Here is a 26,706-nt window from a genome sequence, read left to right as displayed (position 1 = left end):
CCCGGCCTGAGGGACCGGCGCCGCCGCCGCCATCTTCGCGCCGCCGCCCCCTCCCCTCGCACCGGGCCCACGACACCCCCGCGCCCGCCTCCCGTCGCCACCGGCCGCCGAAAAGTCCCCCGCCCCCTCCCCAAAGTTGCTGCTCCGCCATAAGTTACGGAGGTCCCGAAATTTTGYGCTCCCCCGCTCAGTTACACGGCTGCGCCCGTGCTGTAGGGCTCCGGAGACGGTTAAACGTTCCCGCTAAGTTACAGTCCGTCCCCGGAGTTACAAGGGTGGCTCTAACCCGATAGCCTCCAGCCAGAGTTAATACCCCCCCGTAAGTTGTATCCCCCCAGGGTTATAAGGCCCCCCATACAATATAGGGCCCCATCAAGTCACCTGGTACCCCATGTAAGGGGGGGGGACTTATAAGTTATTGGGGGACCCCCGAAGTCGTAGAATTCCCTCAAAAGTTACCAGGCTCTCCCCTAACATTATAGGTTTCCCCAGGACTTAAAAGGTTCCTATAAAAGTTATAAGAACCCCCCCAAAAGAAGTTACAGGGGTCTCCCCCAGAATGTAGGTTTCCTTAAAACTCATAGGGCTCCCCAAAAGTTAAAAGGGCTCCTCCTAATGCTGTGTGCGTGCAAAGCTCCATGAAAGTCATAGGACCCTCTATAAGCTATAGGGTCCTCAACGTTATGGTGCTCTCCTCCAAGTTCCAGAGCTCCTGGAAAAGATATAAGGGATGCTACTTCATATAGGGCTCCTCCAGACGTTATAGGGATTGCCCTTGGGTTATAGCACCCCATAAATTATAGGGCTCCCCCAAAATTTATAATGCTCCCCCCAAAATTATAGGGTGTCTTCTAAATTTATAGGAGTCTCCGATGTTGACAGAGCCCTCAATAAGTTATGGAGCTTCCACAAAAGTTATAGCTCCCCCAAACCTTAGGTGTCCCCCAAAAAGTTATCAGCCCTCCCTGAAGTTATCAACCCGCTGGAAGGTATAGGCACCTCCTCAAAGTTAAAGCACTCCTATATGTTATAGGCACTTGTCCATATGTGTTAGTGCTCCAGAAGTTATAAGGCTCCCCGAAAGCTGCAAGACTCCCAAAAAATTATGAAACTGCCCCAAAACTGCCCCCAGGGACACCCCGTCATTCCCCGGCTGCAGCCCCGGGGCAGCGGCTGGCAGCGTGTTGGCAATGGCACGGTGCCGGGCATGTCCCACGGCGGGCACAGCCACGGAGGGAGGCGGGAGCTGCGGATCCGTGCGCAGCTCCGCAGGGATGCGGGATGCGCTCCCGGTGCGGCCGCCAGCCTGGTCCCTGGGGGGCTTTGCCACATTTCCYTCCCGTTCCCACCGCCGGGAAGGTGTTTCCCGCAGCTGCGGGTGCTGGTGGGAGGAGGGCAGCGCGTGCCCGGCGGGTGCGCCCGGAGCTGCCTCCCGCGCCGCGCAGAGCAGAGCTGCTCAGCCAAATAACCCGGGTGTCCCCGCTGTCCTGGTCCCTGGGTGGCCGCAGGTGCCACCCCAGCGCTGATGGAACAGCACGGAATGAGCTCGGAGCCCCTGGGAAAAGGGCTCCTGAATCCGCAGGCTGGGATGGGAGCACTGTGGAAGACGCGGGAGGAGGAGGAGTGCGGATGAAGCAGCCTTCATCCCTGGYGCCGCCCTGCCAGCGGCCACCGGGCTGCTCCATCCCTCCGGCCTCCTATCCCGCTGCCCCGCGGCTGCTGGGGAAACAGAGGCGGAGGCGGCCGCGGAGCACAGGAGCCTTCCACCCCGGGCAGTGCAAGGGCACCCAGCACCCTGGGCAGTATAGGGGGACCTGGCACCCCGGGCAGTGCAAGGGCACCCAGCACCCTGGGCAGTACAAGGGGACGTGGTACCCTGGGCGGTACAAGGGGACGTGGTACCCCGGGCGGTACAAGGGGACCCAGCACCCCCAGGTAAAAGGGGCCCTGGCGCCCTCCTGCACGCAGCCCCAAAGGAGCTGAGGAAGGAGCAGGTCCCTGCCGCCAACGGTGCCTCTCCACCCCGGAACGCTCCTAACAGAGCAAGTCCCGGCTTTATCACGGGGGCCCTGGCTGCCCCCCCGGCTCGTTTAATCTTTAACACCGAAATGCTGAGCTGGCTTCTTTAATCCATTTAAATATTATGCAAGTCCCGCGGCCGCCGTCTCGCGACGTTGCACAAGAGCTGGCGCCGCGCGGGGCCCGGGGCTCCCTCAGGGCGCTGCGGGGYGGCCCGGCTCCGCTCGCACAGCGGGGCCCGATTCTGGGCCACAGGGGGGCCCAGGGCCCGCATTGTGGCACATCGGGGTCCTGCAGCGCTGGGTGGCCGTGGTCCTGCGTTGCAGGTGGCCCACGTGCCACATTGCCGGGTGGCCCAGGTGTCGTGTTGTCAGGTCCTGCACTGAAGGTGGTCGATGTCCTGCACTGCAGGCAGCCTTGCTCCCACCCTGCAGGGTGGCCCGGGTGTCGTCACATCGTTGGGTGGCCCAGGTCCTGCACTGCAGGTGGCCCAGGTCTTGCAGCACTTGGTGGCCCAGGTCGTGCATTGCTGGTGGCCAATGTCCTGCACTGCAGGCGACCGTGTTCCCACACTGCAGGCTSGCCCAGGGATCCTGTCCCATGAGTGGCTCTCCCAGTTCCCATGTGGGGACAGAGTTTTCCATATTCCCAGTGTCTTCCATATCCCCAGTGTCCCCTCAGTGGGGGTCAGGCCATTTCCCACCTCCACGTGCCAGGAGCATCCATCCACATGTGTTTATTCCATGCCTGGCTCCACGCACGTGGCTGCATCCCTGGCATTGCCAGGGCACCCGTCACCACGGGGCAGTCCCTGCCCATGGCAGGAGCTCAGATCAATTAGACACGGGAGATCCCCCCCGCACACGATGTTTCCCTTGTGCTGCCCTGGCACACGCAGCCCCTGGCACCCAAACACCCTGACACGGGCAGGCGGGAATGGGCCAAAGCAGCTTGAAAAGGGAGAAAAGAATAATATGGAAAATAGATGTATATACAGGAGAGCGGAGGTAAGGAGTGTGCTGCCCCGTCCCTGAATCACCGTGCCCTCCGTTCCTGCTGAACCACCGGGCTGCAGGGCTGTGGGGATGCAACGCCAGAGGGATGCAGCTCCATGGGGATGCAAAACCAAGAGGATGCAACTCCATGGGGCTGCAACACTGCAGGGATGCAACTCCATGGGGATGCAACACTGCAGGCATGCAGCTCCATGGGGCTGCAACACTGCAGGCACGCAGCTCCACGGGCACGCAGCAGCGTGGAGCTGCAGCGCCGCAGGCTGCAGCTAGAGGTTGGTGATGTAGACGTGCAGCCCGTTGGGAGCCGTCGCGGTGCCGCGCGCGGGGCCCACGCTCTCGTACAGGTTCTCGGGCGGCCGCGGCGCGTCCCTGGCCCTGCTCCAGGCGCCGTCCACGGCCTCGTAGTGGGGCTCGGCGATGCAGGCGTAGCAGGGCTCCGCGGCGGCCTCGCGCGCCCGCGCCGGCCCCGGCGCTGCAGCGGCCGCCGGCGCCCTCCCTCTGCCGCCCTTGCACACGGTCGAGTACATGTCCTCCACCTGCAAGGCGAGCGCCCTGAGCGGCCACCCCAGCCCTCAGCCCGTCATTTTGGTTGGAAAAGACCTGCAAGATCATCCAAGTCCAATCGCTTCCCCCAGCCACCATCCCGCTACCCTGTGGCCCTCAGCGCCCCRTCCACACGTTCCCCAAACACTGCCGGGGACAGCAACCCCACTGCCTCCCTGGGCAGCCTGTTCCGGCATCCGACTTCTCTTTCCCTGGAGATATTTTCCCTAATCCCCACCCTGAAGCCCGTCRGTGCAACCCGTGACCCGGGTCCCACTGAGTGTCCCGGTGGGCACAAGCCCCTCACCTTGGCACGGGGCTCCTGGGCCGGCCCGTCCCGCGGTGCCGCCCTGGGTGCCTTGCGCACGCACGCGTAGTCAGCGGTGGCCGGGGCCAGGACCGGGGGGCGCGCGGGGGCCGCGGGGCAGCGCACGGGGGCCGCGGGCAGGTTGTCGTAGGGCTGCTCGGGCGGGCGGGCGCGCGGCGGCTGCGGCAGCGCCCGCTGCAGCATCTCGCTGCCCGCGGCGCCCGGCGCCTGCAGCAGCTCCGCGCTGGCCGGCCGCGCACCTGCGGGAGAGGGATTTGGGGGTGATGGGGACGCACGGGTTGGGGGACACGACGGGGACATCCCATGGTGGCAACTCACCCTGCCCCTCGGGCCTGACGCGGAGGAGCTCGTGCAGCCGCGTGTCCGACCGGCTGAGCGAGCGCAGCTGCGCGCGCTGCAGCAGGGCCTGCGGGCGGCGGGGCCGTGGGCGCCGGGCTGCCCGTGGGCGCCGTGCCCCCCGGCCCCGCTGCCCCCTTACCTTGTCCACCAGCCTCACCGCGTCCCCCGGCGGCTGCTGCTTCCGGGCCTTGCTGCRAGGGGACGTGCGGCTGAGCCGGGGTGCACGAGGCAGAGCATCCATCCCGCGGGATGCTCCATGTCCCCAGCGGGATGCTCCGTGCCCCCAGCGGGATATTATGCACCCCAGCGGGATGATTCCTGTCCCCATAGGGATGTTATGCACCCCAACGGGATGCTCCGTGTCCCCATAGGGATGTTCTGCACCCCAGCAGGATGCTCCCTATCCCCAGTGAGATGCTCCATGCCCCCAGTGGGACGTTATGTACCCCAGCAGGATGCTCCATGCCCAGAGAGGGATGTTACACGCCCCAGTGGGATGCTCCGTGTCCCCAGAGGGTTGTTCTGTGTCCGTACTGGGGACACAGAGGGTTGCTCTGTGTCCCTATTGGGATGTTCCATGCCCTTGAKGGGATGTTATGACCCCCAGCAGGATGCTCCAAGCCACACTGGGATGCTCCATGCTCCCAGTGGGATGCTCTGTTCCCCAGCGGGATACTCCATGCCCCCCATAGGAATGCTCCATGCCCCCCAGCGGGATGCCCCAAGCAGCAGCAGGCAGCAGCCCTCCCCATTGCAGCGTCCCCGGGAGCAGAAGCCGAGCAGGGCGCCGGGGGGCTGGGGGCTCCTACCGTCTGCAGGCGGCACACAGGGCGCCCAGGTAGAGCAGGGCGCCCAGCAGGGCCAGGGGCGCCCCGGGCGGCAGCCGCGGGGGTCCCGGCCGCCCCTCGCCCGCCGCCGCCGCCATGGGCCGGCTGCGTCCCGTGCCCTGCGGATGGACACAGGAGCGAGTTGGGCACCGGTGCCACGTTAGGCCGCTCAAGATGCTCATCCCGGCCTCCCACCCCGATATTCCACTCGGCCTCACGATTCCAATATGGGAAAGCAGCTGCCGGAGCCCTGCAGCCCCAGGCTGCGTCACTGCCCCCAGGACGCCTGCTTGTCCCCAGGACCACTGCCTGTCTCCATGTGACCCCCATCCCCGAGGGCTTTGCAAGGAGAGGGGTCACCCCGTGTGGTGCCCGCTGTCCCCGCAGGCAGCGTGGGCACAGGAGGATGTGCAGAGATGGCTACAACCCCCCCAGACCGCAGCCACTTCTCCTTGTGCCCCCAAGGGGCACCGCAGGGCTGGGGGCTTTAGGGAGGAACCAGAGSCCCCTGTGCCCCTCCGAGCTTCCCCAGCCCCTTCCCCAGCCTCCCCCGCGCTCCCTGAGAGCCTCAGAACAAAGTCAGGGCCCTTTTCTGAACGGGCCTGGGCTCCGTGGCAGGGCGGGAGCACCAGGCCCTGCCTGCAGCAGCGTGCACGGCTGCACCGAGCTGGCCCGGGCGCAGCGGCTGCAGATGCACCCAGCGAGCCCGGTGCACTGAACCAGCGCGGCTGCACGGAGCCGCCRTGGGCGCAGCCGTGCCAAATGAGCACTGGTGCATGCAGCTGGTGCAGATGCACCCATGCAGCACGGCTGCACCGCGCCCTTGTGGCTGCAGCCACGCAGYCCGGGTGCACCGAGGCGTTGCGGTTGCACCGAGCTGCAGTAAATCCAGGGCAAGAGAAGCCGAGGAGCCCGGGTGCAAGCAGGGATGGCAGCCGCAGCTCGGTGCAAACCTCACAGGCAGCGCTCAGCCCTTCTCCTCCCCCCARATCAGTGTGTTACTAGACCCCCCGGCTGCTGCTGGGTGGAAAAACATCTTGGTCCCGAGTTTTCCCCGTGTCTGTGCAGCCCCCAGCGAGGCCAGGGTAGCTGGCGGCCTGGTGAACACGGGGGCACAAGGGGGCTCCAGGAGGATGCAGTAACTGGGCCAGGGTGGCCGGCTCCTCATGATAACGATCCTAAGGATCCCAGCAGGACCTGGCCCAGTCCCGAGCTGCCTCGTGTGACCCTCGCACAGCAACCAGGGCCCGGCGGGGCTTCCCTGCCCCAGCTCTGCCCGTTGAGCCTCCTCTGAGGTTGAGAGCAGGTTCCTCCATGGGGAGCGATGCCCAGCCAGGCAGCCCAGTGCCCCCCAGCCGGGCTCCCATCCCTCCCGCTGCAGCATCGGGAGCAGGGAAGGACCCCAGGAACAGGGAGAGCAGAGAGGTTCCACCCATCCCTCCGTGGGTGAAGGCTGGAGGGAGGGATGGATCCATCCTGCTCTTCTCCCCTACCAGCCAGCGCCCTCAGCCCAGGACCCGCTTTGCTCACCCGCCGCACTTTTACCTGCGGATTTCCCACACCTCTGGGTCCTTCCCTGCTCCCCGAGCCCTGCAGAGCAATTACTTCAGTGTGGAAACGGAGACGGGTTTACGGGACTAACCGGGCTGGGCGGACTGGCTTAGACCAGAGCTGGCTTCTCCCTCCGAGGGTGCTTTAATTAGCGCTGCTTTTGCACCGGAGCCTTGGCTAATTACACGGATCACCCCAGCACAGGCGGCTGCTGGAGACCCAAACCCGGYGCGCGACAGAGTTTGTGCAAAGCCGCACCGAGCGGCTCCGGCTCCCGGGCTCTGCGGTCCCTCTAACAGCAACAAAACCTTAAACCGCTTCGTTTGCACTTCAATTTCTCAGCCGAGCCCCGATGCTAAGAGTGGATTTGGTGTATATTTGAGCTCTGCCACTATCATTCTGCCTGGCCTCCCATTCAGCTAAACAGGCACTCAATATCCAGTGCGGGACGATGAGGAAAACCAGTTCATGAAACCACTAAAGCCACCTGGATAGGGAAGCGGGGCAGACACCGCGGGCAGATTTGCACCAGAAATTGTGGATGTGGCTGCGAGGGCGCCCTGGGGAGCCCGGCAAGAAAAGCAGCTCAAGGAGCAGAAATGGCTTTTTTTTTTTTTTTTTTTTTTTTTTTTTTTTTTTTTTGCTTTTGTTTTTTCCAATCCCCAAACCCGAAAGCCCCGTCATGGTTACGTCAGCAAGGTTTAACCTGCCCTAAACAGCGGGACGTATAACCACTAAATCTTAAAGAAACCATTTCCAATGTGGAACTGGCACAAGGTCTCACTCGCTCTGCCTGGGTTTCGGCAGCACGAGCGAAGTTGGAGACCCATTTCATGCTTGAGCTCCTATTGGGTTTAGTTATTTAGTTTATAAAGGACCAACTACTTTGCTGAAGGCCCAAATGTCCCAAAACTGGGACATGCAATGCTCATAATGACAGCCCCATTGCTGCTCATGCTGGACTGGCTTGCACAGAAAACTTACCTTCAAGCTCTCACTCTTCTGTTCCTGCCGTGCGGCTTCAGTTGAGGCTGCAGTTCTTCCAGCACCTTCTCTCCTTTGTGCCTTTCTGCATTTGCTGAAAACAGACCCACTTTGGCACAAAACTGCACGTCTAAGCACTTGCGGAGCAACTGCAGGATGTTGGTTTGTTAAACAGACRAGCTGCAGCGGGTGCAAGCCCTGCCGAGCCCTCAGCGCTGCATTTAGAGAGGAATTTACAGAAAGCCAGACTCCAAAAACTAGGGAATGAGGGCATTACGGACACAGGTTTCCCCTCCCGCCCAGAATCACCTCCTACCACAGTGCTTCTCTTGCCACGAAGTCGGTAGTTATTTCCAGTTTCAGGTCTCCAAAAACAGCCTTTCAAAGACCATAAAAGTAGTACAGTGCCCTCAAATGACTGCATTATTTCTCCTTTTTCTGCTGGGGACAGGACAGCATCCCGCACTTCTGATCTCCGCGAAAGAGCAAGTGGTTCCCGCTCTACCTCTAGGTTTGAGCCATAGGATCCCAGCCAAGTCCGAGCGCCTYTTCCTCCTCTCCCAGCCCAGCTTTTGGGTGCCCAAGCAGTAAACCGCTCCGTGCCACTGCCTGGAAGTTTGGTAAATAACCCAGCGGATGCTCGGGCCCCGAAGAGGAGGAATCCTGCCTTTCCAGTCCAGCTAGCTGCAAGAGCAGCTCCGACACTGCTGCAAACTGCACAGGGCGCCTTGAAGGGGTTTCCAACCCCTACTTTAGCCGAATATACCCACGTTTGCAAGGCAAGAAAGCAACCACTTACCTTGCACAAACTCAAAAGCCAGCGAGCGTGAAAGGTGGCGATCCAACCATTCCCTTGCTCGATGATCCCGCCGGAGAACTGGGCTCCTTTTACGGGGCTCTAGTCAGCGCGGGGCGCTGCTCCTCGGGCGGCGGCGATACCACAGCTCGCTTCCTGGCCCGCGGCGCCTGCCCCCGGCTGCGGCGCGGGGCTCTCCCCGCCTCGCCGGCTGCAAACAGGCTGGGCACGCACCGCGAGCGGCCGCTGCCGCCTCCCCCGGCGCCGCTTTAGTGCCAGCTGCAGCGCCCGGCGGCTGCCCCGCGCCGTCACCACCTCTCGGGGCCTCGCAAGCGTCGAGGGAAGGAAAATAAACAAATTTATTCATGGTGTCTTGGGCGGGAGGCAGCTGCTGTTCCAATGGAAGTTGGACAAGCAAAGCTGTGGAAGTTTTGAGTGATCCAAATGCAGCTTAGCCAGGACATGGCTGATACGCCTGATATTACAAAGGGCTCGTATGCCTGATATTACAAAGTATAAAAGACACCGAGCAGGGTGAGAACACAAAGCAAAACTAAAAGTCTTCTCTGCAAAACGTGGCTGCCAGTCACGGGCTGCCTCAGCCTACGTGAACATGGGGACATCAGTCCTTGTCATAGCTCAACGCCTGGACATGGGAAATGGTCATTTGGGAAGGAAGGGCACTCAATGACCATTGTTAAACCCTCAAGTTAGGCCCAGTGCATGGAGAACACGAATGCAGGACAAGGAAAAGGTCCAGGCCAGGCTCAAAGCCCATGGCTGCTGATAGGAGACCACGTCACCTCTCTCATACATTGCAGAGCTGGCACCTTGGTGCCCAATGCAGCTGGATCCCAGCACCTTCCAGGAGGAAAGAGTCGCTGCTACAGATTCTTGAAGACATTTCTCTTCTTGCTTCATTTTGCTGTTGCTCTGTGGTTTCCGAGCTGTGTCTGCAGTAATGCTAAATTACACATGACATGACAACCCTGATCCTATCTCCTTCAGTCTTAGATTTTCTGATTAGCTTGGCAGTGAATCAGACAGGCTTGGTCCTTATAAGGAGAGGAAGCCCTGCCCAGACTGACAGCTTTTTAATTTTCTCGAAAATAGATTAAAAAAAGTGACATGAAAAACTTTTCATCAGAAAAAAAAATGACTCACAGAACAAAAGGAATGAGATTTTTTTTAACTTAAGGGGAAAAAAGAATGCATCCTAAAGATACTGGCATGAAATTATTAACAAAAACGAGTCCCACCAGAAAGAGAGCCCAATGGAACCACCATCTCCTCTGGACCCTTGGACAACCTTCTGAGACTATTTTCTTGAATCTAAAGGGAATCCCTGTTCTACAAACCATCTAGGACAGGAAAACTCAAGTAACGACGGCAGAAGCATGAGGTTTCCCACAGAGTTGTTCCTGGCTAGAAGGTTTAAGGCTCTCRCACTCTGCTGTCTTATTTCTCCAGTTTTGGCATGCTGCTTGGGGAATAATGCAACTTTCCAGGTCAAATCAATGGTTTTGGACATAACATGGTCTGGGAATGCTGGTAYAGCTAGACTGAAGGGATATATTGCTCGAGACTGCTGGTATCCACCTCCAAGCTGCCACTTTTCTCTCTGCTCCTCACAAGAGGGCTGCAAGGAACCACTCTGAACGTAACCAAGATCTCACAGAAATCCCGCCACGAGGAACTGGAGCGCTGGCAGCAATCTGCTGGTGCCGCTGTCACCGGGAGCAGGGACGTGCCCTTTCTGCTGTGCCACAACGTGCTTGGGACCCTGCCCCCACCTGCCCCCGCTCCCGTGGCTGCTGCGAGCACAAGCCACAGCTGCTGCAGGATGTGGGGCTTCAAAGCCCCTGCTCGGCTGGGGCACAGCCGGCACCGGCACCACCCGAGCGGCGACAGACTCGGAACGGAGGCACCACCACGGCAGGAAGAGAGCAGAGAAGGGTGCAAGCGAGCAGGGAATCACGTATCTTGCAGCCAGGCCTTACACAAGGCTCAAGCTTTCAGGGCTGGACAGAGGCTGTCCTTCGCCATCCCTGGAGAGCTAAGCTCAGGAGCATCTAGTTTTGGTAAAACTGCTGCTTTTCAGCCCAGTTTCACGCCAGGCAGACCGAGGCCCAGAGCTCTGCAGCCCCACGCCTCCCTCGCGGCCTAGAACTCGGTCATTTTCTTGTGCGTTTCTGCTTTCTTCTGCTCCCGCTGCAGACTGGCTTCCTGGGCCTGCAGCTGCCCCAGCTGCTTGTGAGCRTTCGCCAGCTTCTCCTCCAGCTGAGCCGCAGCGACGCTGTGCCTGAAAGCAGAAGGTGGTAGAACAACGTCACCTTGAGCACCGAGAGCGGAGGTCGGCTCTCATCCTGGGAGGGGCCCCCCTTTCCTACGGGGCTGGCGTGAGCGACRAGCTGAAAGCTGCCTGATGCTCCGCACAGCCTGAGCTAGAAAACGTATAAATCTTCCTGGGACGCCCATCAGCAGCACTGGACGTGGGCAGGGGAAGGAAAGGACTCCAGTACCTTCCCTCAAATGGCTCCTCTCCCCACAGCTTGGTTCCACCTGAAGGATCCCACACAAACATGCTCATGACCGAGCTGTCTGCAGACCATATGAAAGGCTCTGTCCTCTTACTTCCCCCTACGTCTCACCCAAACGTGGCTCATCTGTTGCTGCRACACCTGATTTGAAGCCCATCCCTTCCCAGAAGGGCCAAGCACGACCAGTTCCTCTTGTAGCCCAGAGAGGACTTTTTCCTACCGTCCAATGTTACGTTCCAGGGCCTGCTGGATTCCTATGATATCCCTCTGCGTTTGTTCAATCTTCTCCATGGTTTGGAAGAGCCGGACGCTCAGGGCCTTCTTGGTGCTTTTGCTGGCATGGTAAATCTCTTTGCTGTTCCTCGGTGGCAACGCTGCCCCTCCAGCCTTCTCTCCGGAGCCCTTTCCCCGCAGTTTCTCGTTCAAGAAGTCAAACACGTTGCGGGGCGGCTTGCGGCCACGCGCGCCGCTTCCCTTCCCGCGGCCCTTCCTTGGCTTGCCGGCGTCCGGCTTCCCCTGCTGCTTCCTCTGGAGCACCTCTGCACACTGGTCGAGGGACTTGCCTCGMGGGAGCACTACGGCCTGCACTGGCTCCACGCGCCCCTCGCAGTTCTTCCCTAAACCTGAGGGAGAGAAGCCGTGAGGAGACGCACAAAGCCCCTGACACGAAGCCCGYCCCCGTTGCCACAAACTGCAACCGACAGCCGGGAGTTTGGACCAAGCACTTGGCTTTAGCAGTACAAAGTCTGAACTGCCATCAGGGTTGCTGAGGGGCGGGGAGCAAGGGCCACAGACATCTGTGATGCCTGCAGCGACAAGAGGCTTCTGCAGCAGCAGATAAGCGATAAAAGCCCCAGGCCATTCCCTCTGCCAGACCAGTTCCTGTGCAAGGAGGTTCAGCTTCACATTCTCAGCTGCTTCAGCCAGGTTCTCCTTAAAACTGGTTTGGTTCCTCTGGAAGGACTAGAGTCTAAAGCAGGCAGCAGACCAGCATCCTAAAGCCCCCCAGGCTCAGTACAATCTGTCTAGGGAGCAGCTTGTTCAGCAGGCTCTGCAGTCTGTGTCTAGAGCCAGACGGTGCCTTAACACAGACATCACAAGCTTCGTAGACAAGTTCCCTTCTACCTACAGCCTTTGAACACACAACAGTTCTCACGGCTTTAATCAGGAGCTTGCTCAGGGTTCTAAATTACTCCAATTTGTTATTGCCATACAGGTATTGGTGCACACATGTGCCTCTACTTAGAGGAAATATCCCCTCTCATTTTCTAACACTTCCACATAGGTGTGATTCATCACACAGCCCAGGCCTCATCTAGCAGGCCTTCAGCAAAGGGCTTTTAGCCTCATGCACTATCTTGTTCTCTGCAAGCAGCCCCTGGCATCGAGCAGGAGACTAAGGCTGCAAGGCAGGCAAAGAAACTGAAACCCTCACACCACCCGGATCGCCCTCTCCCCTTACCTTTCCCAAACTCATATCCCATCCGAACCAGCAGCTTGGAGCCGATGCCACGAGTATGGGCTTCCCAGCCACCAAAAGATGAACTGCAAGCTGGAGTCCATGCCCCGTTCTCCGGGACGCCCGAGTCTATCACTGTGGCACAGAAGAGAAAGATGAGTGAAACACAAGCCTGCCGCGGGAAACCTTCAGCTGAGGGTAGGGGAGGTCCACACAGCAGAAAAACTCCTCTCTAGGCAGGGATTTACTGCACATATGATCTTATAGTTCCTGAGAGGACAACCTGGAGATGTTTCTGCTTCTTTGACATACGCTAGAGTACGATTCAGCAGTGAATCTACTGAAAGCATCATTGCACACTCCACTGCACCATGCTAATACAAGGCTCCTCTAGGCCATTACGCTGATTTTGCATCATTAGCATCCAATAATCTCAATTAGGCTAAATGTGAAGAGCTCTAGGACACAGCTTTGTCTCTGTGAAGTAATTAGGGTAGCAGCACAGCGAAGGTGTTGCTGGCATAATCTTAAAAGAGGAATTTGGGCTCCCTCTGTGTCAGCTTTCAAGAGTAAAACCCCACTTCCCACTTCATCAAGGCATGGGGAGGACCAAACACTTCCAGTTACAGTCATAGCATTACACGAACCTGTCAGAGAGACGAAGAAGCCTTTTGATTTATCTACTAGCTCAACTCAGTCAGGCAGTAAAAGGAAAAAACAAACCTAAACAAACAACAACAACAAAAAAAACCCACACACAAACTCACAGCTTGGAGCCTACCTGCAAATGACACCCTCTACTTTCATTTGTTAGGAGCTCTCAAGGAAACCTCCAACTTTCATTAGCCCAGTAATGGGCAGGAAACAAAGACTGCAGTTAGCAGCTGTAACACAACAGATACTCAAGGTTCTCTGCTATCTTCCAGCAACCTGTAAAGAGGCTGCTGCCCCAGAGACCAGACACTTGTGATGACAGCCACAGGCCACGAGAGTAATTCAGCAGGTCCCAGAGAGGAGGGCAAACCGAGACCACAGGCTGGTTTTGCTCAGGCTCTTTTTAACTCTCTACCTTTAGCGTAGCCAGAATCATCAACGCTGTCTTCATCAGATTCAGCAGAGGAGGCGCCTTCCTCACTTCGCAGCGGTGGAATGATACCATCTCCTTCCACGACAGCTTCCTTTAGCAGCAGGGAATCAAACTTCACAGTGTAGTAGCCACTGTCAATGTCTACAGAAGGAAGAACAATTGCAAAGGAGCTCAGTGTGCAACATGCAGCAGGCAAAAGGCCTTCCACAGCAGTTAGCTTCAGGTGCAGAGCAAGGAGAGCCATRGAACATGTATAAAGAAAACTATGGATGTTTTTGCTCCAGATTTTTGTCTAGAAGGGAGAAGTGTCCACTGAAATGAAGAGCTATTTCCACAGTGCTTCTGTGGATACTTGGGGAATTATTTCTAAAAGTTACAAAAGACAGGCTGCAGAGAGGACAAAGAGAAGGCAAATTTGTTCCCTCAGACCTAGTCAAAGGAGGAAAGAAAGTGGGAATAAACCCCCACTTGGCCCAGGGCACTATTTCTAAATTTTCAGTTTAGACTTGTAACAACTTAATCAGTGTTTTTTTCAATCACCAAACAAAATTGTCAACTTTTTAATTCCACTTAAGCACCCACGTTCTGTACCAGAGCCTGCCAGGACACCCTGCACRCCGACTCACCGGTTATTTTTGCCGTGTACCATATTCCATCGCTGTGCTTTGCCAGGCAGGCCGAGCCCACCTCCAGGGTGCTCAGATCGGGCTCCTGAAACGGCTGCAGCTCCTCCACGGACACCACCTGCCCGTGGGAAAACCTGCCAGGGATGGTGGAAGAGGCGCTGTATCTATCCCACTTGCAGAGGGGATAAAGAGCTCATTAAAAAAAAATATGAGCTACTTATCAGCGCCGATGAATCACCAATAATTATCAAAGTTTTATCACACACTACTTCACCTATGCAAGAAATCCTTCAATTTTCATCCTAAAGACACTGTTTATGCCACTCGGCGATGCACTCTATGCTAGGGAATTAAGCTCCTCTTGCCAGTGGCCTGCCCAGTAAAAGAAATAAAGGTGTCCTTCGAGAAACAGGATCAGACAGAAACAAGGCTCTCCAGCCCAATCTCCCGCCTGCAGCAGGACCAGCTTCCCAGGCAGAGCGGGTGGATCAGGGCCTTATCCAGCTAAGTTTTGAAATCTCCAAAGGGGAGCCTCCAGGACCTCTCTGTGCACCCTGGGGGCATGCACTATCTAGGGGCCTTTTTTTTTTTAATGAATTCATCCATTACTAATTTAGCTACTGAATGGAATAGGCAAAATCCCTACATTTCCCCACGGAATTTACCATTTCTCTCTGCATTAGCTGAAGGATGCAGTCAAACCGTTTGAAGCCACTGSTTACCATGTCAGAGTTTAAAAACAGAAAGAAATACGTTTTTGGCAAAATTACACCTGGTACAAGAGCCAAACATGGCACTTTCAGAGGAATTCTCTCCCCCTGAGTGACAAGACCCTTGGCAAGGCCACGGCCACAATCTTCCCTCCACCCCTTTCGTTTTTACCGACAGTTCTCTTTAAATCTGCACTTGTCATCCAGGAAGAACGGGCAGGGCTTCAGAGACTTGTGCGTTGGATAGAGATACAGCACTCGCACTCCCACRCTGCCATCTTCCAAGTATTCAGTGCCCACAATCATGGCATTATGGTACTCCAGGGTCCCCCAAGAACTGTAGTATGGGGCTTTAACCTTCATCCCACTCAATTCTTCCTCCTCCTCCTCCTCCTTGTCAGACTCCTCCTCTTCACCGCACTTTGATTCACTTTTCCCATGAGTTTCTTCCCCTCCCCGTGGCGGTATCTCCTYGTTAGCAGCCGAAGGTTCATCCTCAGCCCCGAGCTCTGCAATAGCTTCCTTAAAAGCCTCGTATTCCTCGTCCTGGGCAGAGCTGCCCAGCTCGACCTGCTGCTCCCCGGCGGGGCGGGAAGAGGCGGCGCTGGTGTCGAGCGTGGCCAGGAGGTTGCTCTTCCTCACGGACACGAGGCTGGCCTCGGTGAGCTCGATGAGCTGCCGCAGGTCGTGGCGCAGCTGCAGCAGGTCCGTCTGCTGCGCGGGGTCCAGGCCCAGGGCCAGCTCCACCTGCTGCAGCTGGCCGCGGTACGTGCGGATCGCCGCCTCCAGGCTGCCCTCGTCCATGGCGGCGCCCACGGGCCGCGTCGCGCTCGCCGGGCTCCCACAGCACATGCGGCCGCGTCGCTTCCACGCACGATGRGGCCCGCGCCGGCCGCCGCCTAACCCGCCGTCCTGTCGCTCCGCCCCGGCGCGGCCCGGCGCGGCGCCTGCAGCRGGGAACATTAAACGACACGTTACCATCACCCCGGACCCCCCGCTCCCGGCCCGTCCGCCCGCCCGCCTCACTCACCCCCCGGCTSCCCCCTTTCCCCTGGAGCACCGCCATGACACCCCGCCAACTTCCGCCTCCCACACCACCCCACTTCCGGCTCCTCTAGCCCACGTCTCACTCCCCCCGCCCCSAGGTGATAGCCCCGCCCCTTACCGCGCCTGCGCAGAGGCTATCCGGGGCGGAGCGCGAGGCATTCTGGGAGTCGCAGTCCCTCCAGAGGGCTTCGCCGCTCTGCCCGCAGCGTGAGAACTACATATCCCAGCGTGCCCCGCGCGGGCGGCCGGTACCTCAGAGGGGAGCGCGGGGTCGGGTAGGAGTGAAGGTGTCTCCGGTGCTCGGTGAGGGGCTGCGGGGCCCGTGCTCCGGATCCGGAGCTCGCGGGGGGACCCGGGGACGTGGCAGCTGCGCGAGGCCCTGCAGAGGCCCGGCGCCGCGGCGGGGGAGGCCCGGGCCGCGAGGGGAGCGGGGCCTGCGGGGTGAAACAGCCGAGTTGCGGGTGCTAAAGCAGGAGGCGGTTGCCGGGGGAGGCCTAAGTAGAGATAGGCAGCGTTTTTGTGCTTATCCTAGAAGTGAGGCACTCCCTGCTCAGTGCGGCCACTAAGGACCCACGATAGAGCTGTAGGGATGGGGCTGTGCAACGTGTTTGCACTCAGAGCCCCTATTTGGGACATTTGTGTGCAGCTGGTGTYGTTCTGCACGCTGTGTTTGCGCCCCGGAGCCTTCGGGGGAGTTTGGCAGCTTTGAGCCTCGGAACGGCCACGGGAGCTCCCACGGGAGCGGTGGGTTTGTGCTGGGTGAGGTGTCCCATGGAAGTTTGGCCATGTGTGTAAATAGGGGCAAAGCCTGTGCAAGCTGACCTGCTGCATGTGTGCATCTGAAAAGCTGCCTTTTTTGGTTTGTTTTTCTCTTTTCCCTGTGACTTTGGGTCTATGACTTGACCTGGGGTTGTACCACTATCTGTTTCTTGGGTTTTGGAAAAACTTCTCTTGTGAAATGAGAGCCTTCTGGAAACACCTTTATGAGTGATTTCTTGGTGTGTGTGTGTTGCAGGAGCAGGATGTATACGCTGTTGTCTGGGCTCTATAAATACATGTTCCAGAGGGATGAGTACTGTGTTTTGATCCTTGGTTTGGACAATGCTGGTAAAACGGTAAGTACCCTTAATTACCAATCATGTGGAGGGCACCTGCGGTTCTAAACATTCCTGTTTTCCAAATATAGAACTTCCAAGAGGCAGGTCTGTCCAGCTCTTAACAGAATACTTTAGTGTTATTACCTGCAAGAATCAATTCTTCTCCTGTATTTAAATTTAGCATAAGCTTTCAGGGATATAGGTGAGACTCTGGTAATTCCATAATCACCTTGGATCCCCTCTTTCTTTGCTAAAGGAGGGAACAAGAGGAGTGGTTTGTTCCAAGGTTAGCTCCTGCACTAGCTGTTGGGACAGGTTCCTGTCATGAGGAAAAGGCAGGTTTTAATCAGTATTGCCCAGGCTGSTACAATGTTTGAGAGTAGTTACTTTTTCTTTTTCCTTTTCAGACCTTCCTTGAACAAACTAAAACTCGATTTACAAAGAACTACAAAGGAATGAGTTTGTCCAAAATCACAACCACTGTAGGTTTAAACAGTAAGTAAATCCTCGTGGAAATATTTCCACCTCTCCTGTGAAGTTGCACAAATTGCTGCCTTGATTTGCCACTTTGAAGAAGAATTAACAGGGGGAAAAYGGTTCCTATAAACAGAGATCTTATCTCCTACCTCTCCACATTCTTTTTGCAAGAGAATAAATTCACTCACTTAGCCTTTGAAGAGAAAAACACAAACTCTCAAGAATTGTATCCCATTTCAGGGCTATGCTGAGTAGTTAAGCTAAGATCCATTTAAGTTTGCTGGCCAGATCCTCATTTATTTTGATGTGACTCTACTTTATCTTATTTGCCACTATCTTCTAGGGTATTCTTCTCTTGTTAAAAGTAGCAGTGAATGTGACTTGGTCATGTGGAAGACTGTTTCATGCCTGCTTAGGGGCCTTACATGCATGCAGTCTTTTGGAACATATGGACTGTTCTCACTGGATTGGGTTTTTCTTCTTTCCCTCTAGTTGGGACTATTGATGTTGGCAAAACTCGCCTGATGTTCTGGGATCTTGGAGGACAGGAGGAGCTGCAGTCYCTTTGGGACAAGGTTGGGGAAGTACTTTTTCTTATAATTCTTTCAGAATTGGAGAAATACAGTCATTTAGTACTCATAAAGACTTGCTGGTAACCCAAATATTTAGCTTTAGCTCTTCCAGAGTTTCAGTTTTATCTGCAAGGTTTGCAAAGATGATGCTTAATGTTTGCATYATCATTTACAGAACCTAATTATCAACCTCAGTGTGAGGACTGTGCAAGTATTATCCCTTGTAACAAATGAAGTCATATTAGTGGTAGTTTTTTTACCCAAAGTCACAGAGAGACCTGAAAAGAAATATTGGATAACTCATATGAAAGCTATAGTCTAGTTCTAAATAAAATGAAATATGATTTGAAATTCTGAGCCTTGTCATCTGGACAGCATTTAATGTAGCTAAAAACCAAAGTGTTATTGGGAGTCCTGAGCACAAGGCACGGAATCCAGATGTCTGGCAAAGAATATTAGAGCAGTACATTTGCAGGCCAAGCAAACATTCCACATGCACCCTTGACTTCATTATTTCATCAAGCCTTGTATTCCTGCTGCTACTGTTAACAGTCACTTGAGAATTATTGCTCAACTGTACAGTAGATCAGGTTTAAAGAAACAGCAAGTTCTGCCTGTAATCACCTGGGTTAGAAAAGGAGGCTGCAGATAAATTTCTTCAGGTATTTGGCTCAGCAGGCCTGTGAACAGGACAGGCAAAGCCTTTTATGTGCCACCATTCTTCTCTGCAAACAAATCTTGTGGAAATAGTTAGCTCTCACTGGTTATTCCTTGCCTGTATATTAAAATATGTGAAGAAGAGGTGAACCTAGYTGCTACATACACCAATATCTGTTATCATTTCAGTATTATGCAGAGTCGCACGGAGTGATCTACGTTATTGACTCCACTGACGAGCAGAGGCTCTCGGAATCTAAAAGAGCTTTTGGTGAGTACACTGTATTTTACCAGCACTATGATTTCGTGATTGTCACCGTTCTGTCATTATTAGTGTGTCTTTCTGTATCATTGAAATAAGCTGTGTTCTGCTGATGACACGTTTGTTGTGTTTTTTGAACCTTTGCATAGTACATGACTGTGTTTCTGAGGTGAAAGTGGTGAGGTCAGTGAGCTATTTAAGATTATTGATGGTCTTGTCCAGAAATAATCCTCAGTTTCATTGCCTAGAATGACCCGGGATCTCTTTGTATGTTTGTTTATTTCAGAACTCAAATTTCTCGTTCCATGTTTACTACTTGAGTTATTTTTTTTAGTAACTTCCTTGTTGATAAAGTTTTGAGTCTGATCTCAAGAAAAGGTAACATGAAGGATGTAGTCCTGAAAGTTTGGGTTGGATCAAACCAATAGGGATATTCCTCTTGCTTCCTCCCTGTGCCTAGATCATGTGTCACGTATTTGCACAACTTTGTCTTCTAGAATTGGCTAAACCTCTCTTGTTCTCTGTTTCTGTGCTTTATAGAGAAGATGGTTACTAGCGAAGCTCTGGAAGGAGTTCCCATTCTGGTATTAGCTAACAAGCAGGATGTAGAGGTAAGATCATTTTTAAAATGTAGGTATTCAGTGAGCAAATGAGACTTGAAAAGGTGAGCTGTGTATGGTCGTGTTATATTTGTTTCATGTCCCAAGACTGGTGCCTAACAAAGTCTTCCTTCTACTAGAAATAATTGTTATAAATTTAGTTTTTCCTTTTTTTCACTTCTTCTCCATCTCTTTTGCAGCAATACCATCTAGCTTACTGTAGACATATATATATATCCTAGCTATTTTGAACTATTTGTGATAACATAAGAAACTAYGGTGGTTATTCCTTACTGTGACTTGGTATCTTGATGTTGTTGTTCCTGTTTATTCAGCAAAATAGAATTTAATGAGCTTCTGTTTAGRATGCTGTTCCTGGAATTGCAGTGCTGTAACTTGGGTGATTTTTCTCTAGATGGAGCTAGACACTTTCAGTGGAGTTTGAAATAGCATAACTTGCAGCTGTGGTGTCTGTTTCAAGAATCCTAATGCTTCCCCTGGATTTCCACAATTATCTCAAAGAAAGTCATTGTAGGAAATCCTGCAGACTTCTATAGCTGYCACTTTCGGAAGAGGATTTGGCTGTACCTACACAGCACGCAAATCTCGCTTTTACTGATGATTGTAACAGTTATAGAAATCTAATTCTACATAAGATACAGCATCAGATTAAGAACCAGGACTCCTGGTTTCTGGTCCTGGATTTGCTATGAACTGTTCTACCCGTTGACAGTGCTGACTGTCTGTCTTCTGTGTGGAAATGAGAATATTAAGTTTTCACTTCCCTGCAGTACTGCAGCCCTACAGCAGGGAGCAGTCTGCAGCCTTTCCTTTAGCTATTGAGAAAGAAACTCTATGCAGTGACCCAGTTTTACCCATATCTGTATAGGCATGTTTTGTTTTCTGGGCATGCTATAAAAGCCAGCTCTTCTGGCACAGGACTAATGAAAAGAGATTAAAAAAGTGAAGATTTTTCTTAACATGGCTGGAAAGAGGTATCTGGAACAGGCTTTCAAGGTAAAGACTGTGACTCATGCCCTCTCTAGAGGGTCCAAGACCAACCCACAGATTTTCTGCCTTTCTGCAGTCACAGTTGTGTGTCGAGATCAGCAAAATCATACTGACTGGAAGTAGATTAATTTTAATAAACATCTAGGTTTTACACACATTTAGGGGCCTAGTTCTAGAATATGGTCTTGCGTATGAAAACATGGTAAAGCAACRTGAATGCTAGTAACAAAATATCAAAGGAACTATAGCTTATTCTGCCATAATTATTCAGGCTCTCTCAAGTGAGGCTTAGAAAAGCTAGAAGATCTGCTGATCTAGCAGCAGTAAAGACTTCTGAAAGAAAATAAACATTACAATGGATTATCCCTAACAGAAATTTCTCAGCTTTGGCTGTCCAAGCTAATTGTAGCAGAGAATTTTCCCCAGCTTCTCCCTTTTGTTAAGGGAGATTCTAACAAGGAAATGCAAACGATTTCTTAACATTGCTGGTGTTCGCAGATGGAGGATAGTGCAGCTGTTCATGATTACATCTTTAAAGGCCAGCAGAATTCGTGGTGCGATGCATCAGTAGTAGTATGACAGATTTTTTTTTTAAAGATTACATTTCTCAGAGTAAACTATTAAATGTTTCAAGTCTGACTCACAGAAACCCAGTTCTTGAAGTGCCTTAAATCATATGAATTGTAATAATTTTTGGCCTTGTCTCTGGATTCCTCTTATTTAAAAAAAAAAAAAATCTTCTATTAATAGTACCGCTCTTGAGTAAATTGCATCTGCTACCCAGCGCTGCCAAGCAGGAGCTGTTTGACAGCATCAGGAGAATGAAGTTCAGCATAGACTGCAAATGGTTAAAAAACAATGTGCAGAACATGGCTCAGGTGGGTTAGACTTTTTGCTCTTTTTAGCTAGGCTATCAGCCTTTCTGCTCTCAGCTCCAATTTTACTTTTGTTCACCGATTATCTTGAGATAATTGAAGAGCCTGTTTGCATTTCAGATTTAATCCTAATACAAAGCTAAGCAACATCATTGTCTTTTCCCACAATGGATTTGGCAAATAGACTCTGCAAATCCTGTCTGAAAGAGCCACTGATGTTTTTCTGTGGATGACTGTTTCTGAGATCACCACCATGCTTCTTCATGCACTTCAGCATGTGCCCTTTCTGACTGTCAAATTTGAAAAATGCTCCTCTGAACCCTTCATAAAATGAACTTTGTTGTACAGCCAGGTCAACCCTGGGTAGACTGTCTGGAAAAGCCATCGTAGTAGATATTTTAGCATGCCCACTTTAGGGAAAGAGGAGATAGAAATACAGGTCTTCAGGTTGTGGGAGGTTTGTCTGAAACGTGCAGTAGAGAAGACTGCTCCAGAAAGGTCATGTGTAGATTTTGGTGTTGTGAAAATGGGCTGCTTGTGTGATCACAGATGATCCAGTTTCYGTAATTTGCTCTTGGTTTATGTGGTTTCAATTGAGAAACAAAACGCATCTATAAACAAATATTTTCCTAATAGAGRTAGGAAGGAGGAAAAGGGAAGGAAACTCAAGCCACTGCTGACCTTTTCTTTGAAGGATGAGAAGCTTAAACGCTTTTGGATTAAATGATGACTCACCTACTTCTTCCTCTGTTCTAAGACAGGGTTCTAATTCATGGCTTCCACTTGGACACTAAAGCAAGATTTAGTGGTGTTATCCCCTTTGCTGCTTGTTCTTGTACTTTGAGTACTGTGCTATTTATTACATATCAAAACAAATTGTGTTGTGATGTAGTGATGGCTGACTATTAAAAAAAAAAAAGTGAATAGTGCAAAGTCTCCTTAGCAGCAAAATCCATCCCCAACCAAACTTTTACATAAGCTGATGGCTGGGCAGTTCTGTGGAAGTTAGAGCAAGCCAATATGACTATATTGGGAACTAAGAAAAGGAACTGCCAAAATGGTTTGAGATGCTAACTAATATATATATTCATATTTAAGAGCTACAGCAACTCTAAGCTATATTTGGCAAGGTGGATTTCTCGGAGGCCTCATGTAGGCAAGGTGAAGGAGATGGGATTTGTGCAGCTTCCRGGGACAGAAGCTGCCAGTTTGCCCTGGATGTGTGCAGGTAACCTGGTCTGCTGATCTTTTTTGGCAAGTCCGTTGCCTGACTGCTTTGCACAGGCCAATGCAAGTAGAAATTAAGCTGCTTTTTTTCATGTCCAGCTGTCTTTGCTACTCACGGGCTCTAAAAAGCAATGGAAATGTTGACCTCGTCAAAATTAACTTGACATTCTCTAAGAAGCCTTCATTGGCCAGAAAAGGGGAAGTTTTTAATACTGTAATACTTGATTTCATTTTTTTAACTATCCAGTGGATGAYAGCTCATCTTTATGAATTTTTGGCTTTTTCATTTGAAAAAGCTAAAATATTGAAATAGCTTGTTACAACTTTTGTCAAGTGAGTAACATTTTGAATGCACTTTCCAGCTCATCAATTGAAACTGCAAGTAGGTCATAGGAGAATACAGTCATCATCACAAGTTGCACAATTAATGGATTTGGGGCCTTTTGCAGTGGAAAATCACCAGTCTGGATTGAAGGGCATTGGGTGAGCTGGGTGCCATTAAACCCATTTCTTAAGAACCCATCTTATTTGTAAATACTGAAGCCTGCTTATTTGTCACCTACTCATCCCCACAGTAATTTCCTATATTTAATTTTTCCAGAACTGATGTTTTGCAAAATAGATAGCTGTTATCATTCATTTCCATCTTCGTGCACAGTTAAGGCCCAGATTTGTAGGAGACAAAATTTCTGTTTGCATATTGCCTGTACTTCCAAAGTATACAATCGCTTGGACTAATCCTCACGATTTCGCTTGGAATCTCAACAAACACTTGCCCAACACATAGATTTGAGCCTAATTGAAGGGCTAAAATGCTTTTGCAGGGAGGAGAAGGAAGTTCGGCTCATGGCCAGCTAGAGTGCATTATGGTTTGTCCAAGGCTTCGAGAGAAAGTGAATTTTGAGGTCAGAAAAGGAATTAAAGGCTGCCGATTTTTCTCATTGCTAGTTGTATGCTTAGGGAACAAGCGTACAAATCTAGATTTCAGTAGGGCAGATGTTGTCTTTTGTGATATGAGTACTCTTGAACTTTTTTGCTTGCTTTTGTAACCCTTAAAAATAAAGGGCTGTTCGTTTGTTTTCTGGGGCTTATGTAAGGACAGTAATACATTAGCTTCCTGGGGTGGTTTATTCAGTTGTGTATTTTAAACCATGCTCTCCTGCATGTGAAATGTAAGCAAACCTGCCCAGGGAGGACATGGAACATGCTAATTTTCCCTGGGAACATACCCTGGAGGAACACGCTGAGATGTAGGGCAGATCCTGCCCCAATGATTTTCTGGGAATGTGCTCGTAGGAAGACACCAGCCACCCCTGAGGATGTTTGCCAACCAGAGCTCGCGTGCAATCCTTGGGAAAGGTTGGAAGAGTATCCAGAGGGGGAGGACAGGTTGTGCTCATGTTCATGACTGGATTTGCTTAGAAATATTCCTGCTGAGGATCAGAGGGGAGTGAGAAATGTATGTGTGTCTGAGTGGTGTCTGTGCTGCAGTAGAGATGTGTTCAGTTTTTTGGAATCTAAATAAGTGAATTTGCAATGTTTGTGGGTAAGGGAGTTTCACCTAATGCCATCGTGCAATCCTCACTGAAACAGAAGCATGATCCCGGTGGGATTCATTTTAGAAGAARGTCACTGTCTTTTGTAGCATAAAGAACTCTGCTTTTTACTTGCAGACCTGTCTGTCAATACCTGATATCAAGACTGCTTTTAGTGACTGCATTAACAAAATTGGAAAGAGAGATTGCCTGACACAAGCTTGCTCTGCCCTGACTGGGTAAGTATGAGAATGTTCTGGTTAACAGAATAGTTACAGGGTGTCACGTATGGACAAAAGTACTCTGGGGAGCAGTAGAAATGAAAGCGAGCTCTGCTTCCTTCCCAGCAATGACGGCCACTTGTTTGTTGACCCTGGACTTGCAGTAGGTCAGTAGCTTCATGTGTAAATAACTTGGACAAAACGTGCTGAAAATGTACAAGCTTTGCCTGCTGACTCACTCGGGGCCGCAGGATTTGAAGGTGTTTGGAGCTTTATCATCTCCTCTCAAAGCATAATCATCCTTGCTCTGGTTGGCCTGCTGCAGTTCCTGACAATATAAATAAGAAAACATAGCTGCTCAACACTGATACACACATATATACACCACTGTGAGTTCTTTGGGTTAAAAGTGGTATTTGGTATAAGTCTRTTATGGATGGCTAGAAATATTGTCATCTCTGTTAGTGTCTGCCTGACCTGAATGCAGGGCTTTGACTTATGTTAAATCTTGCAAGAAAGCTTTGATAGGAGAAGAAAAACTTTCCAACTCGTGAGGGGAAAAATATGTGTTGTCCCTATTGCTAAGAATCGAATGCCATTAAACGGTTAAATGACCATCACAACAGTGGTTAAACACTGACTGGAAGAGAAGTGTTAGGTAATCATCTCCTGAAATGGAACCTTTACAACTTGTGTGTTTGTTTTGTGGAAATGCTTCTAGTTTTGATCTGTGTGGAATTTCCTCTCAAGATTTTTATTTTGAGTGTGAACTAAAATTGTGGAAGTTCTGACTGGGAAGCTATACAAACCAGGGAGTTGCTTGGCAACCCCAGCACTGATGATAGCATAAAAGAGGAGATGGAATCGGAAGACTTGATACATCTGGCCTGGGGGCTGCGGCAGCAAAATAACCTCAAACCAGCTGACCGTCAAGTGGTTTGATGCTTCCTTCCAAGATTTCCACAGAGTTGATGACTAACTAAATTGGATCTGGACCTGTACAAACACCAGAAGAATAAAAGATGCAGTTTAAATAACAATGTAAAAAATCCAAAAAATCAGTTCCCCGTTGTTTGGATGCATAAGGAAACTATCACACTGAGTGCAACAAATAACTGAAGGGCAGGATGCTTTACTTGCTTTTGTAAGTGGTCAGTTACGGACTCCATAAGCTTTAATTATTATTCTTAATCTTGTCTGTTTCTTATCCCCCTTTAGCAAAGGAGTGAATGAAGGAATTGAATGGATGGTGAAGTGTGTGGTGAGGAATATTCACCGACCCCCGAGACAGAAGGACATCACGTAAGAAATTCCAAGTTAGCCAAGGAATGGACACCCTCTCTCCACACAGTTTCCTGTTCTCTCTAAAGAAGAAGATCCACAGGATTCCTCTTAAACCTGATTCTTTCCTGCGTTTGGAGACAAACATTCTTTTTCTGTGTCTAAAAACAAAAAAAAACAACAAAAAACAAAACCTTGAGCAAAGAATTCTGACTGTGAGSGGGGAGGGAAAATACCTTGCATTGTGTATTAAGTCATTGACCTGAGGGCACAGACTTTGTAAAGGCTCCTTGGCAATGCACGCTTTGTTGCAGATGCCAAGGACTTATTTTTCTACTGTATTGCTTTGTGATTCTTGGTTTGTTAATCTAACAGAGGCCAGTGTGGTGAAACTGTCCCTTGAAGGCACTGGGTAGGTGACCCCCAAAGGAGAGGGGGAGCCTGGGGATGGCTGTCCTTTGAGCACAGATGATATCTCTCTGTTCCTCCCCCATGGTTTCTGCGTGGTGTTACTGGCCATGTTGGCCTGTTGCCTGTGTGATGTGAAGAGCCAGTGATGATTATCATTCACATTTCATTTGGCACCTTGGTTCGTGGTAACTGGTGATAAATGCAGATACAGAAGCCAGCAGCTGCACAGTGGTAGACTGCCTGTCCTGGGTATCCTTCACAGGATGTGACCTTCAAAATCGCTGCTGTTTTTTACTGTGCCAGTCTCTCTAATGGTAAGAATTATTTGTATCTTCTGTGGTCAGAGGGAATCGAGGTCCTCTCTGTACTCTCTCTGCCGAAGGCTGAACCTCTAGKCAGGGAGCAATCAGTATGCAATAAAGCTTCCTACTCCTTTGAACCTCTCCTGCTGAAGCAACTGATGCAAGCCTAAGCACAGCAATGACTGTATTTGGCCATGTAGTGGTTTTGCAGATGCAAGCAAGAACAAAAAGGCAGCTCACGGTCAAGTGGCTCACTTCTCATGTGGCTACCAACTGTAATTCTGTTGACATATTAGTAATATTTTTC

At 51.8% G+C, this 26,706-nt stretch overlaps 3 protein-coding genes across 3 annotated transcripts; 1 reads left to right on the top strand and 2 right to left on the bottom strand.

Moving 5' to 3' along the window:
- Positions 1 to 3,301: 3,301 nt before the first annotated feature.
- Positions 3,302 to 5,170, bottom strand: LIME1 (Lck interacting transmembrane adaptor 1). The gene is made up of 5 exons (XM_026041997.1): positions 5,055 to 5,170; positions 4,385 to 4,436; positions 4,225 to 4,312; positions 3,886 to 4,145; positions 3,302 to 3,571 (listed from the first exon to the last, which is right to left on the bottom strand). The coding sequence occupies exons 1-5, from the start codon at positions 5,168 to 5,170 to the stop codon at positions 3,302 to 3,304; spliced, it is 786 nt and encodes a 261-aa protein (XP_025897782.1).
- A 4,417-nt stretch (positions 5,171 to 9,587) lies between these two features.
- Positions 9,588 to 15,640, bottom strand: ZGPAT (zinc finger CCCH-type and G-patch domain containing). The gene is made up of 6 exons (XM_026041897.1): positions 14,998 to 15,640; positions 14,116 to 14,249; positions 13,472 to 13,630; positions 12,406 to 12,537; positions 11,164 to 11,566; positions 9,588 to 10,705 (listed from the first exon to the last, which is right to left on the bottom strand). The coding sequence occupies exons 1-6, from the start codon at positions 15,627 to 15,629 to the stop codon at positions 10,567 to 10,569; spliced, it is 1,599 nt and encodes a 532-aa protein (XP_025897682.1). The 5' UTR covers positions 15,630 to 15,640; the 3' UTR covers positions 9,588 to 10,566.
- A 487-nt stretch (positions 15,641 to 16,127) lies between these two features.
- Positions 16,128 to 26,706, top strand: ARFRP1 (ADP ribosylation factor related protein 1). The gene is made up of 8 exons (XM_026041904.1): positions 16,128 to 16,175; positions 16,888 to 16,987; positions 17,377 to 17,464; positions 17,939 to 18,021; positions 18,865 to 18,946; positions 19,478 to 19,548; positions 24,323 to 24,423; positions 25,624 to 26,706. The coding sequence occupies exons 2-8, from the start codon at positions 16,895 to 16,897 to the stop codon at positions 25,709 to 25,711; spliced, it is 606 nt and encodes a 201-aa protein (XP_025897689.1). The 5' UTR covers positions 16,128 to 16,175; positions 16,888 to 16,894; the 3' UTR covers positions 25,712 to 26,706.

The sequence above is a fragment of the Nothoprocta perdicaria genome, unplaced genomic scaffold (assembly GCF_003342845.1).
Source record: "Nothoprocta perdicaria isolate Ctin4 unplaced genomic scaffold, notPer1 scaffold_3, whole genome shotgun sequence".
Taxonomy (NCBI): Eukaryota; Metazoa; Chordata; class Aves; order Tinamiformes; family Tinamidae; genus Nothoprocta; species Nothoprocta perdicaria.
Note: the sequence above shows the minus strand (reverse complement) of the source record. Positions and strands in the feature narration are given on the sequence as shown.

Excerpts from the sequence above, each read along its gene's own strand:
- LIME1 (XM_026041997.1), bottom strand. The coding sequence starts at position 5,170 with ATGGCGGCGGCGGCGGGCGAGGGGCGGCCGGGACCCCCGCGGCTGCCG. Across the intron at positions 4,146-4,224 it reads CGTCAGGCCCGAGGGGCAGG|GTGCGCGGCCGGCCAGCGCG; the intron begins GTGAGTTGCCAC and ends CCTCTCCCGCAG. Across the intron at positions 3,572-3,885 it reads CCCAGGAGCCCCGTGCCAAG|GTGGAGGACATGTACTCGAC; the intron begins GTGAGGGGCTTG and ends CTCGCCTTGCAG.